Below are 13,990 nucleotides of genomic sequence, written 5' to 3' on the forward strand. Positions count from 1 at the left end.
CAGTGGGTCCATGGGTGGTGGAGGGCTGTTCTGACACCATTTGTCTGTCACACATATTTCATGATCTTTACTTTGACAAGACCTAATAGTATTTTGAAAGTCAAATAAGATTTCACTGAAATGTGTTGAAAATAAATATGATTGACTGTCCATTCATACCTTTGCTTAAGGCTTGATACGCTTTAGCCCAGTTGTCACGATTGTCGGAGGTGAGGACGCCGATAGCTTCACTAGATGGACTCTTAGAAAGTTCTATAACTTTTTTCAACGCCTGCACGATTTGATCTTCGCTTAATTTTTTATTATCGCTACCCCAAAGGTCAACATGGAAAATCTGTAAGAAATCCAAGTAATAATTAAGTTTTAAGTATTCAATCGGTTTATTTAGCCTTATCACGCTCAAATAGCTTATCAAATAACACATAATTTTTTTTTTAAATATTCGCTCCCAACATGTTTCTTGACCAAGGAACGCAATGTGGCCACTTAAAAAAAGTTAGGAAAAAATATGAATGTTTTAAATTTTACTGTTTGCTTGTATTAAGAAAACTAAGAAAATAATTTCATAATAAATCCAAGTAAATCATTGACATGTTTTTATTATGTTTGTCATACTTACATGGTAGTTATGAATAACTGTAACATATTTGGTATCATTAAAGGATAATTTATCCCTCTTTTCTCCAGGGATCCTGCATGTTCCAAATATTTTCTTGTATTGGGACATATCAAGTGGACTTTTTCCCATCATTTCTACTGGGATTTTGTCTCTAATATCAGAAATAAAAACTTTACATACAAAAATTATAAACAAAAAATAAAAAAAACCGTATAAAAAAATAAGAAATAGGGTACATATTATCATAATAATTGCTTACCCATCTATCAATGCCTTATACTCCAATGCGGCCAACAATGTTTTTGCAGCATAATGCAACTGTTCATCTTGGTTGTTGAATTTTCTAAAGGGGAATACCAAGCCTGGGCTAGAAAACACAACAACTGGATCTCTGTATTCCAGATAAGCAGTGTTTAGCCACCATTCTTCAAGCCAGTTAGTATGCTTTTCCGCTCTCTTCTCAAGGAGACTCTGAAACAAAAAACCATTAAAGTTTTTAGAACATAATTGAATTCCTACAGTTAATCAAGATGATATCAGCAAATAATTAATTAAACTAACATCAGTAAGTACACACCTGTAACTTTACCCCAACACCTCCAGGAGATGCAAATTCCTTTACCAATTTTGTTGTATTTGCAAATTCTTCATCACTAAGGAATGGTTTAACAGTTTTAAGGTACTTGGTGAGTGTGTCATTAAGTTTTGGAACTGGCAGTCTCGGTAAGTTCTGAACATTTAAATTTGCTTTAGTTGATGTGTAGTTGCTGATCAATTGTAATGAGCTTGCATAGGGTTCTAGATTCAGTCCCCTGTAGCCACACTGTAAAAAAGATTATGTGTGTGTTACAAATTATATTAAGTCGTAATAAAGAAAGAATTTTTGTCTCATTCCCTTTGTACTTACTAATTTTATGCTGCGAATCATATTTGGTTCCTGAAAGAGAAAAAAAACATGATTTAATAAAGCCAAATGTCTTGTTTGACTGACAATATATCTGTAATTATTCCTAATTGTATAAGCATTAACTTCTAAATATAATAGGATTTCCAATAAGGTGATTTTAAATCTGTTTATTTTGAGAATTCACCATCCATGTAGTACCAAGTGGTATATCTACCAAATTGTAATGAACTTTAAATAAATAATAAAAATTGATAAACACAGCAGATCAATAAAGTATTCAATTCTTCAAATACAATTAAATTTGAATTTATTTTAATAATATATCCTAGACACAGCAGTTTGGGGATCAACAATATCATATCAAACAGCTTGGTTTAATAAGGAAACATATTGTAAGGAAACTGAAGACTACAAGGAAATATGGACATGTTAATATAATAATAATACTATTCATGTGTAGTATAACTACAAATTAATAGTGTGTATCATAACAACATTGTGGTTAGAAAGTCATCTCTATGAAAAATATATGACTGGACACATTAATTAAAAACTGCCGTAAAGGCCTGTAAAATCCAAAGTATCACATTATAAATTGGGAAAAAAATGTCAAACTACATACTTTTGTGGAAGTTACCATTATTTAAATTATTATCCTGATTGAAGCCTTAATAACTTAGGTGTTTAGTAGTACCACTAGTTGCTATTTATGAAATACTTGTGGATATATTTTGGAGTACTGTGTGTATATAATACTAAGTAGATAGAAAGAAGATAAAATGATAGTAGATAGTAACCAGGCACAAAAATAATATAAACTAACATAAATAATTTACCTTTGAGGAACTAACATAAGAAGGTACTTAATGAGTTCTAACATTGATGTTTTAACATATGAATAAACACTTGTTTAATAGTATTTAATACATAATGTCGGTTACAAAACAAATATACTCACTTCTTGGTTCCGATTGAACTTCTGTACTCTGCTATTGATAGACATCTATACACGATATACCGCAAACACTTTTACTATCTATACGATATGAATACAAAGGTTCAAGATACGAAAATGAAAGGTGCCAAGTAGGCAGATATATTTCGAGGTGAGAGGAACGATTGCAACAACACACACACAAACTACTTAGCAAAAAACTTGTTCCTTTGGCATTTATTTCATGGGACGTGTCAAGTCATGTATAAGAAAAAAAATATTATAGAAGCACAATTACCACAGTTCACACGTACCGAACTGATGATTTTTCGTTAAGTCTTATCTTCGAACATATATGTATATGACATCAGAGTAGAAATAGGTGGATTTAATAAAAACGAAATGATAACAGATATCATTAATCTTTATTGCGATATATTATCATTAGGTAAAGATGATTTACAATATATCTTGTTTCAATTGAAGGCCTAAATAATGTAAACAAAGAAACGTCAAGTTACATGGCAAGTGCACATTACACCTTGTTCACACTTTGCTGACTTGGCCAGTAAAGTTGGACGATAGCGCAGGCCAGGCATGGATTGTTGGACTCACAAGTGCCGGCTAGTGTTCACATTATGCCACTTGAATGTTAGTTTAGCTTAGTTGGAGCTACTGACCAGATGGAAACCGAATTTGTTGTTATTTTTTTTAAAAAAAAAACGAATTTAAAAAACATACAGACTAATTGAGTACCTTCTTCTTTTGGAAAGTCGGTCAAAAATTGAGTTATCTTAAGCTTAGCTTATTTTTTTACTCATCCACTCGTTTGTGTGGCGCTATGTGAGAACTCAAATGCACATTTCAGAAAATGTATTCTCCGAGTCAGTTAATATTGCGGTCCAGGATATGAAAAAATCTAAATACAGAAGATACCACGCTTTATTGACCGGATTTTGACGTTGAAATGGATAATATAAAGTATGTGTGGCCGATGCCTGAAACTTATGTCAGAGGCCAAAACCAACTTTGGATCGCTGGGCATTTCGGGACCTCTTATGCCAATGAACAGGTTAGTTTTTTACAATACTGTAGATCATTTTTTTCAATTTACAAGAATATGATCGACAAGTTTTTTTGGCATGCACTTAACATCATGTATTTTATTGGTTTTAAATTTGATGTGAAAATAAAAACTTCAAACAAAAACAGAATCAAGCGAATTCATTTATTTGATTAAAAACATTTGATTGGAAAAGCAACAGCAAGTTCAAATATTTATGAGATCAATAATTAATAATAAAATACACATGAAGCACCCTTCACTCCTGCCGACACCGAAAATTGTGTTCTGCGCCACAGCGCAGATACCGAGAAACTTCTCGGGCGATGTTCCGAGCTACATAATTGATTGACTTCTTCGCGCTGTTGTAGGTAAGCATTTCAGAAGCACGCAATGAGCGAATATATAATATTACCTATAAAAATCTCTACATACATCTAAATACTGACATTAAATCACATTAATACAAGACAAAACTAAGTCAATCGAAATCAACAAAAAACCAGTAACAAACAAAAATCACCTTTACAAATGTAGTGTGGCGAGATCGGCGAAATATACTCGTCGGGGAATACACAACAGTTACAAAAGCTATGTGTAAAAGAGACAATGTTCTTCAAAGAAATATCTTTTTTCATCATACAATATATTGCGCCTATTTATTACTGACTCAACTTTTCAATCGCCGAAAACTTATTTTGGGGTAAATATATTTTAACTTTTATCTTTTGTAGTTATTTACATTGTCTTAATTTTAAAATTAGAATTCAATTGAAATTTTGTAGGATTGTTGAAACAATAACTCTTAAAATTAAAAAATTAATAATAAAAAAACAGAAATGTGTGAAAATGAAATTGGTATTTTTTATCTACTAAATTATGACTATTAATTTCAATATTTTACGATGAGTATTATTATTATCTTATATAATTTAAGTAGCTACCAAAATATTATAGTTAACAAGCAAAAAGCCCTTATTTTTAAGGGAGTAATTTTAAATCACTATTGGAGAGCGCGCTGCTGTCTAGGGGCTTGTCAGATAAGGAATCCAGCGTTGCGTACATTTCATCGGTATGCGCATCCGAAGTATTCCTGAAATAAAAAAAATCAACACATAATATACATTAATGAAATTAGCATGTTGTAATAATATTCAATAGGGATAATTATAACCTCAATTATCGTATACACACCTGCTGTTAATACGATTGAAGTCTCCGTCGCCAGATAAACTGTCAGAGTCATCATCAAGTGAGTTTTGAGAATCTGTAATAGAATTACCATAGATAAGTTTTGACATAAAAAACAGGATACGTCAATGACTATGCACCGGTTTCTTACTCATCTGGTAATGTAAAAAATATTTAATTAATAGCTGCCGCCCACGACTGTCCGCGTAAAATTAAACAAAAAAAAGTAGCCTATGTTCTTCTAGACTATATTCTACATCGGTACCAGTTTCATCGAGATCGTGGAGAGTCTCTAAACAAACCTAAATAACGTCCATCAGTTTAAACTTTCGAATTTAATATTATAAATGCCAAAGTTTAGATGGATGGATGGATATTTGTTAGTTTGTTAGCGTTGTGTAGTCTATACTTCTGAACGGATCTGGATAAAATTTGGCATAGATGTAGATAGTCCGGAAAAACACATAGACCACTAGGTTTTGTTTTTTTATTTCACGCGGACGGAGTCGCGGGAGAAAGCTAGTTGATAAGATTATTGAGATTATGTTAGATTCGAGGTAAGCGCGCCTGCAAGCAAGCGGGCAGGCTGCTCGTCACCTGCAGTGGTGAGGCGGTGCGTGGTGAGGTAATCCGCGGAGAGGTACGGCGGCAGGTCGTCTGCGTCCCCCGCGCCCCCGCCGCCGCCCGCGCCCGCGCCGTCCCCCGCGCCGCCCCCCTCCCCGCCCTCGCCCAGCGTCTCCACCACCGACAGCCACTGCCCGTTGTGGCAGCGGAACCGCTCCACCTATACACACCATAACACAATCTTACGTTACTTTAGTGACAATCGCTCAGCGGCTCACCTCGATTTGCCAAAACGATACAAAAGTACAGATTATAAAAAACTGTGTAAGTCATCTTTATCTAACTCGGAGATTTAGCTTAAAATTTATAATAAAAATAAGTATTCGTTCAACTCTCATTATCACTCGGGTTCATTTCACATTGTTATTTCAAATACACTGTAGTGCAGATGTTATTAGCTCTGTACCTTAATTCTTTCCGCCCAGTCATTTTCCATTTGAGAAATAATATCCAGGCACGCGTCGCACATTTTTCGTATTTCGACATTTTTATCCTGCATCAGGTCAATCAGGTAGGCTGGTGCTTCTAGAATTTAGACAGAAAATAAATTCGTTTAATTAATTATCAAAACTTAAAACCTTTAAAGAGATCAATGGTTAACATGTGTATATTAAAAAAGGAAAATGTGTTTTGACACTGCACGGACTAAAATGATATTTGTTATGGTAGAAAGGCCTTAGGTGAAAATCTTAGTCTTAGTAATATTATAAATGCGGAAGTTTTGTTAGATTTTGTAGTCTAAACGGCTGAACAGGTTTTGATGAAATTTGGTACAGATGTAGATGATAGTCTGGAAGAACACATACTTTTTTTTCCAATTCCACTACGACGGAGTCAAGTTAGTGAAATAATAAAAGTAATGCTTAAGAATGTCTAAGCCAAGACATATATAATTGGGCGGCGGCGAGGTTACCGGTCTGGTTGACGAGGTAGTCGGCGGCGGCGAGGTGCGACAGCATCTGGCGGAAGGCGAAGGCGGTCTGCAGCACGTGCTCGTCGTCCGCCTGCCGCAGCCGCAGCAGTTCCACAAGCGCGTGGCCGCCGCGCGCCGCCGCCAGCGCGCTCGCCGCGCGCTCGTCCGCCGCCAGCGCGCCCGCCGCCACCACGCCCTCCAGCACCAGCTCCGGGTCCCGCTCCCTCTCTACCCCGCCCCCACACACACACATACCACTAACAGTTATAAATTTTTATTTTACAACGAGCTGTTACCCGCAAACCTTATTAGCGCGGATATTTTTTTAAAAAAGTCATCTATCACATTCCTGCGTGCATCTACCTTCTACCAGCTATCTTTTAGTCAAAATCCCGTCCAAATCGGTCCACCCGTTCAGCGGTCCGGTCGCCATTTTTACAGCGCGAAATTAAAAAATATGTCCGTCAATGTCAGCTACCCTTCAGTGAAAGTCCGGTCAAATCGGTCCAGCAGTTTCTGAGATTACCCGGAACAAATGCGGCTTGCGGGGAGATAGACAGACTGACAAAAATTTTTCAGAAGATATAGATTTCATCGTTGGAGAAATTTAACTTTGTCATAAAAATCATACCTGGATCCAGAATCTTCATTATGCACGGTATAAGATTGTATCTTTCAACAACAGCATAAATGTCGATATTGTTGCTGAGACACAGAATATTGCTCAGAGTGCCGAGACATTCAATCACAAACTCCTCGGGCGCCTCCTCGCTCGTCACCGCCCCGGCTATGTCGCCTACGAATTCCTATCGACAAAACACCGGAAATTACATTTATTCTACAAGTCATTCAGATTAAAGTCAGTGTAAAAGTGAAATTTTGTGATCGTTATATAATATGAATCGAACTTACGACAAAGAGAGGCTTGGTTTGTGTGTGATGTGAGAGGTTGCGGACGAGTTTCATGAGCATGGAGTTCCTGTAGCGGAAAGCGCGCGCCAGCAGCTCGCGCAGCCGGCCCTCCGCCGCCATCTGCTGCGCCGCGCGCTCGCACCACGCCAGGTTGACGCACGTGGCCAGCAGCACGTCCGTCGTGCCCGCCCCCGCCCCCGCCCCCGCCTCGCCCGCGCCAACGCCCCCGCCCCCGCTCCCGCACTCGCTGTTCACGTTCAGCAGCAGCATGTCCGTCAACTTTCATACAACATAACACTCAGTCAGTCAAAGCACATAAAAATTCCTACTTACTACATATCAAAAACTGTAAATGTTAAGTATCAATTTTTATAAAATAGTTGCAAGAAATCTACAATTGATTTTTTCACAATTTTGATTGTATTCATAAATTTTTAACAGCTTTGAGTACATAATTAGTTTAATAATATATCTCTTACCAATTTAACACAATCAGACTGTGTGAACATGAGCTTCACACGATCATCCATACTCAGATGATAAAGGATTTTCATTGCCAAGTTAATGTGTTTATCATCACCTGTAAACATTCACAAATAATTTAAATGCAAAAATTCTGACTACGAAAGAATTTACTACAATTTTTGGATATTTACTTGTGAATTGTATAAACTTAGGTAAAAGGTTGACTTTAATCATTTTGTTGCGTAATTTCGTGTCAAATGTTAAATTAAAGAGGAGTTTCAAAGTAACATTGACCAAGTCAGCATTGGGGGAATCCAGTAGAGGAGCTAATTTTTCAATAATTGATTTGGACGCCATCGAATTCTTATTTTCAACGAAAATAGATAGCTTTTGAAGAAAAGAAACAATGAGAATAAGGAGATCAATATTTGAATGTCTTTCCATTGCACCAATTAATAATCCAACAATATCTTTTTTATGCATTTTTTCTTCAACTTTAATATTATCTGCAATATTTAACAGCATGTAAAAAGCAACTCTTAAAAGTTGTTCCTGTCGTTTAGACAATGTCTTTAATTTCCGCTTCATCTGTTCTTCATCATTTTTTGAGAGATATTCATCAGAAGCATTGCACAAGTCTTCATGATAACTGGACACTAATTGGCGAGTTTTTTGTAAATTAACATCGGCCACAGCCCAGGTACCAGATTTTGGGCGTCGCTTAGGTTCAGGTATTCTGCTTTTTGGCAATTCATTCTGTAACAGCAATTTAGGTTTTTTTTAATGAAAAGCTTTTCCAAATCCTATATATAACATTTTTTTCAAAAGATAAAAGTTACCTTATCCGGTGTCAGCACTTGCTTCTTCCCTTCAACTCTTTCTTTCCATTGATCATATCTCTTTAGTTCATAATCTATTACATCCATACACAGTGACCCAATTTTGTATTGTATTATAACTGAATGAAATTCAATATATGTAGAGAAACAGAAAAATGTATAAACAATGTTGGTACTTAGTTCAATACTTCTTTTCCACTCTTCCCTCAACACTCTTGAGAGGGCACTCAATAAAGCCTCTGAAAATTTAAGATATATATTTACCAGAGAATTATTTATTGAGATACATTTTTTATATTATTGTATGATTATTATTATGGTATAGTTACCATTTCTTGCTAACTCTATTAAATTATCAGGATTTCTAGCTAGCTGTAGAATAAGAGCAGATCCTTTGATTTTCTCTGGTATATCATCATACAACAATTCAACATAATCATCAATACAATTTAAGACAGCAACGGGTGCACTCTCCACTGGACTCATACTTGTAAATGCTGTAAAGATAAGAGGTTTGCACATATCAAGTTGTAATGAACATATACAGGTGATTCTTAATGGACAGATCAATGGTTCTGTGAAGGTAGAGGAAAGCTATAGCTATCATTTAAATGCAAAGTGTGCTGCCCCATTTTCTACTTTAAAAGTTATTTAATTTTTAAAAAAAAATTGGAAAACCCAGTTTTCTGACTTAAATTTGCTGTACATCCAAAATAATGTGTTTACAGCGGTCATTATTTTTACTTTAACAAGCCTAATAATTACTTTTGGCTTTCCTACCGTTATCCCTTTTTTGGAATAACTCACATGAGAAATAAAAAACATTGAAGATTTTTTTTAAATCAAAATTTCTTTCTTTAACTTTAAGAAGCTATAATTTTTTTTTAACTTCAACTTTTTTCCTATAAGTTTTTCAAAGACTGCCCATACCTAAACAATAAAACCAAAAAAAACCTTCCGCCTTTTGTTTGTTTTTAGATTAAAAAGAACAATTTGAAATGGTCGAGGGTGACAATCTCTTGCAACTTTCATACAAAACATATGAAAATTAAATTATTCAAACTAATATAGTAATATTAGATATCCACTTTAAGCATTACCTTTTGCTTAAGTATAAGCAAGACACTAATAAGTAATATATATAATTGAAATTCTTAACAGTAAGGTTTGAGTATTGCGAAGATGTTTCATTGCGAAATAAAACATTCGTCGTAGTACAAGGACATATAAAACAATCATGGCTGCAGATTATTGATATTGTTGTACTCATGATAATCATGATTTATAATTTAACATTGTTTTGCATTTAAAATGTATGAAAACGCAATAAGAGCAGATACATTTTAATAAATAGCTGGTATAATACATGTACGTGTTATAACAGGTCTATGTAGAATAGTAATTGATTCAATTTCAAAAAGTTAGAATATTATTTTTTTAAGCCTAAGATGAATTGTTACCTACGTACCTTAAGTATCTATTCACTAAAATGTTTCAAATGATAAGCAGTAGGTACATGTATACTTTAATAAAACATATACAAATCCAACCCAATACAAATGGTAATTTTTTATCGCTTTTATTTTTCTTGTGACATGACAGATGACAGTGACAATCTGATTCTGACTAATGTCCTGTGCACATTCAGCCAGTACAGTCATTGACTGGACTGTCAATCGACTAACACAGTGAGCGTAACTGGCGGACGGTCTACTTTTTGGTCAATTTTGGTATTTCGATAACATGAAGTCACAAAGTGCAACTCCAAAAAATTGGGAAAATCCCGAATTATACATACCAAAAGTTTAAAAACAGGACTAAAGAAAAAACTTTTTAGAAGCTATTTTATGGATAAATAAACTAAAAATATCTGTTGTGTAAACTAAATAAAATAACCTAAATATCACTGTAGCGTTGACGACTCCCAAGGTCATTATTAAAGTTATTGAAATGGCATTTTGTGGGCAAATAGCGCCAATACAGTCACTGCTACGCCCCATTTACTGGCTAAATGTGATCCGCGAATATAGTCACATTATTTTTTAACTGGCGCCAGTGATTCCATGGTTGGTCAGCGCTACTGGCCAAGTGTGTACCAAACAGAAGTTCAGATACATATTCTTTTTTTAGCAGCCTAAATAGTTTTTGAATGTAGGCATACCACTTTAAAACAAAAATAAAATGTAGTAGTGATGTAGCGCTGGATTAACACCAGTTTGTAAACAACAACAAAATTAAAAAGGTATACATTTTTTTAATTCTGTAAAATAAAGGAAAAAAAAAGCCTTGACTGAGGTCTGTAATTAGTTGTCAATTCTGTATTCTGTATTCTGTTGTTCTATGGCTTTAGATTGTGATGTGATATGAAGTGATATTGTAAAGCGATCTGTGGTAATGACTAACTTGTGACTAATTATTTTCAGAATTATTTTTGTTTACTACATTACAGTTTTGTAAATAATTCTCCAAAAGTGAAACCATTTTAGTTTTATGGATATTAGTGACAACAAGTGAAAAAAATTATTAGTAATCGGTAGTCATGACTATTTCTTGCGTATTTCCTTCCAGACTTCAGTGAGATAAGGGGCAAGATAAAAACCTAATCGTAAGAATTATGTTTTTATGGAGAACTGGTTAAATAAGACATTTTTGTTACTATCATTTTGTACGAATGGATGAGTTGTTTTTGTCATTGCCGTAACGTGTAGATATAAAAAGTTGTCACTGCATTTAAAAGTTTTCTACCTAAAAATAACTTGTATGTTGTCCCATTAATGTTTATAATATCATTTCTTTTATGTTAACATTAATGTTATACGTCTTGAAAAAAATTTTAACTTCTGCTGTCCTTAAAATATTATTAAATGATAGTTTAAACTCAAATGTGTAACATAAACACAAAGTTTTGCAATATACTTTCTTTTTCAAGTGCCATCTCCCGTCGGAACACAATGCTATCGTTTTGCCTATTAATGATCTAAAAATTACTGCATTTCAATGCATGATTGAATTTAATGCCATTGAGGTTCAATTTTTTGCTCAGTGTCTTAACTTTGTTTGAGCAGTTTATATTTGTCATTGCATATTATATGATCCACATTGTGGGGTTTACATTTTTTATACGTTAGATATATCTTACTATTGTATTATCAATTATTAACTAAAATAATTGTTAACAAAGTATTAAAAATGAAAGTGCAAAATATCATTCAGTAATTGAAGCTATAATAGACTCAATGAGAAGAGTATTCTATTGAAATTCTTATGAGTAATGAGATTTAAGAGACATTTGTATACTTGAGTTTTTTAAAACAACTACAGCTCAAAGACTGACTTAATTGAAATTAAACTTGCTTAACTAAATGAAAACTGACTGCATTTTATCTGTTATGTATTTACTGATGTATTAACTATCCAATAGGATGTTTGTTGTATGTTTATGCACAAATTGTAATAACAATGCATAAACATGTGTTGGTTGTTTTGAAGAAAAATAAACATTTTATTTAACAAGTTACTTGAAAGGTTAAATTGATTGGACATTGTCTTGTTATTATTCTTTTATTCAATACATTGTAGTATATGTATATACATGCACAATATAAATACTAAACTTTTAAATGTATATTGTAATTATTATATTAAACTTCTTAGGTTCTTTACATTTTTTTAAAGTGATATTTGATATAATTGTTTTTAGATGACTGCCCTGGAAGCATTGAGCATTGAATAAATTATGCTGCAATAAGTATGAATTGACCATACACAATGTCCGATACAGTACAGCCGTTAAGTGCACCCATTTCACTTTCTACATATCACCAACTCAGTTTAACTGGTAAGAATAACTTACATAGTCATTTTATAAAATTATTCTTTGACGTAAGTAGTTGCTTTGTAATTCTGGTTATTTTTCTGTATCATTCAATGAAAGAAGATTGTTGAAAAACAAAAGAGCAAGCAGATTTCAGCTGATTCCTTACTGTAATATAAAAGTAAAATTTTATGAAAGGAAGTACAAAATTAAATTGAATAGGTTTTTTAGTGTAAATATGATCCTATAATTAAAGTTGTATTAATAGAATTAACTTTAAAGCAAACAGATTTAAAAATGATTGTGAAAAATGCAGTAACAAAAAAGACTGTATAATATGTATAACATTTGTACAAAAACATAAAGAGCATTATCAATTAAGACTACCAGGAGTATGTTTACTTACTTATTGAGTGTAATGTAATCTCAGTGACATAAACAATGTATACATATCTATCATGTTCAATATCTTAGTTCAAAGTCTGTCACACTGTGATTAAATATTAGATTACATGCATTTTGATGTTTTTACAGCGTGTTGATTATGTTTTATAAAGAATTTCAGCTAAGCAACATAGATTTTCTTATTTGTTATTAAGATCAATATTTTTTCATAAATTTGAAACTGTCCTGTTCATGTTTTATTAACCTTTGATTAAATGTAAGTAGACCTTGAATTAAAATCGTATTTTTTGCTTTCAGTTGAATCAGCCACTATTAGGAATTCAGGACTATTTAAACCAAACCCATACTTACAAGTGATAGTAGACGGTAAGGTTTTAAGGAAAACAGAAGTAATTAAAAACACACTACATCCAAAATGGAAGGAAGAATTTACGGTGCTTGTAACACCATTGTCACAATTGATGTTCCGTTTGGCAGATCATCATAGTTTTAGAAAGGATCATGTTATTGGAGAGAAAAAAATTCATCTTTTAAAAGTCTTGCATTATTTTAATGGAAAATGTGAAAATGTGGAACTGTGCATAGGTATGTTACAAGGATATTTTATTTTTTTTCACAAATTTCTTGTATTTATAATTTGCTTAAATAGAAATTGCTAAACTAGAGAATGTAACAGTTTCATTCATATTTTATTTATTTAAATATTAACCAACAACATCATCATTGTTCAACAATTTATTATTTTATGATATCATCTAACAATATTATATTTAGAAAGATTATAATATCTTATGATTCCAGATTTGATGAAAAGTGTATCCCAAGATGGAACTGCTGGAAACAACAATGTAAAAGTAAAAACAGCTGATTTAGTTTTGTTACTTGATGGATTAAGACTTGATCCATCTATACTGAGCCAGTCGCATGAAGTGCTCGGAGAGGCTACTAACTCGCGTAGTCCATTAAATGATGGCGTCCGTGCTAGAATTCGATTACGAAATAGTTCAGATTCATCACGGTCTATGCTGCGAACACAGAATCTACGGGTAAGGTTTATTTTACGTTTATTCAGTTTTGATGTAAAGAAAACGTAATTTTTTAAGTTATACGTCATTATTTATCGTGGTAATTGCCTCCAGTGTAAAATACTATCCAGATCCTTGGCTAATTTTGTGTAACTACGATGCATTGACGTTGTGGTGGTGTACATTTCCAGCCACCGCCAGGTCCACCTCCCCTGAGTAACGGTACGATCAGCGGAGTGTCAGCAGAAAACGGTGCGGGCCCCTCGCACGTGGAGCACG

General features: G+C 33.7%; 3 protein-coding genes across 3 annotated transcripts in view; 1 reads left to right on the top strand and 2 right to left on the bottom strand.

Annotated features, from left to right (window-relative positions):
• LOC106099510 (carnitine O-acetyltransferase-like) overlaps positions 1 to 2,752 on the bottom strand; it is an 8,097-nt gene extending 5,345 nt beyond the window's left edge. The window contains 6 exon segments of the mRNA XM_013278073.1: positions 4 to 334; positions 620 to 770; positions 879 to 1,090; positions 1,197 to 1,442; positions 1,527 to 1,556; positions 2,485 to 2,752. Of these exon segments, the coding sequence (XP_013133527.1) occupies positions 4 to 334; positions 620 to 770; positions 879 to 1,090; positions 1,197 to 1,442; positions 1,527 to 1,556; positions 2,485 to 2,529 (1,015 nt within the window). The 5' untranslated portion in view covers positions 2,530 to 2,752.
• A 1,653-nt stretch (positions 2,753 to 4,405) lies between these two features.
• Positions 4,406 to 10,070, bottom strand: LOC106099505 (kinesin-associated protein 3). The gene is made up of 12 exons (XM_013278065.1): positions 9,936 to 10,070; positions 8,797 to 8,964; positions 8,468 to 8,706; positions 7,820 to 8,384; positions 7,643 to 7,743; positions 7,164 to 7,442; positions 6,883 to 7,057; positions 6,252 to 6,479; positions 5,745 to 5,863; positions 5,312 to 5,498; positions 4,718 to 4,790; positions 4,406 to 4,616 (listed from the first exon to the last, which is right to left on the bottom strand). Exons 2-12 carry the CDS (start codon positions 8,951 to 8,953, stop codon positions 4,505 to 4,507), a joined length of 2,235 nt encoding a protein of 744 aa, XP_013133519.1. The 5' UTR covers positions 8,954 to 8,964; positions 9,936 to 10,070; the 3' UTR covers positions 4,406 to 4,504.
• Positions 10,071 to 10,864: 794 nt separating this feature from the next.
• The window catches only part of LOC106099454 (E3 ubiquitin-protein ligase Su(dx)-like), a 7,701-nt gene continuing 4,575 nt past the window's right edge, over positions 10,865 to 13,990 (top strand). Inside the window, exons 1-5 of the mRNA XM_013278013.1 lie at positions 10,865 to 11,072; positions 12,168 to 12,305; positions 12,984 to 13,271; positions 13,488 to 13,732; positions 13,903 to 13,989. Of these exons, the coding sequence (XP_013133467.1) occupies positions 12,236 to 12,305; positions 12,984 to 13,271; positions 13,488 to 13,732; positions 13,903 to 13,989 (690 nt within the window). The 5' untranslated portion in view covers positions 10,865 to 11,072; positions 12,168 to 12,235. The remainder of the gene's footprint in view (positions 11,073 to 12,167; positions 12,306 to 12,983; positions 13,272 to 13,487; positions 13,733 to 13,902; position 13,990) is intronic.

Source organism: Papilio polytes, unplaced genomic scaffold, assembly GCF_000836215.1.
Source record: "Papilio polytes unplaced genomic scaffold, Ppol_1.0 DF824102.1, whole genome shotgun sequence".
NCBI classification, from domain to species: domain Eukaryota; kingdom Metazoa; phylum Arthropoda; class Insecta; order Lepidoptera; family Papilionidae; genus Papilio; species Papilio polytes.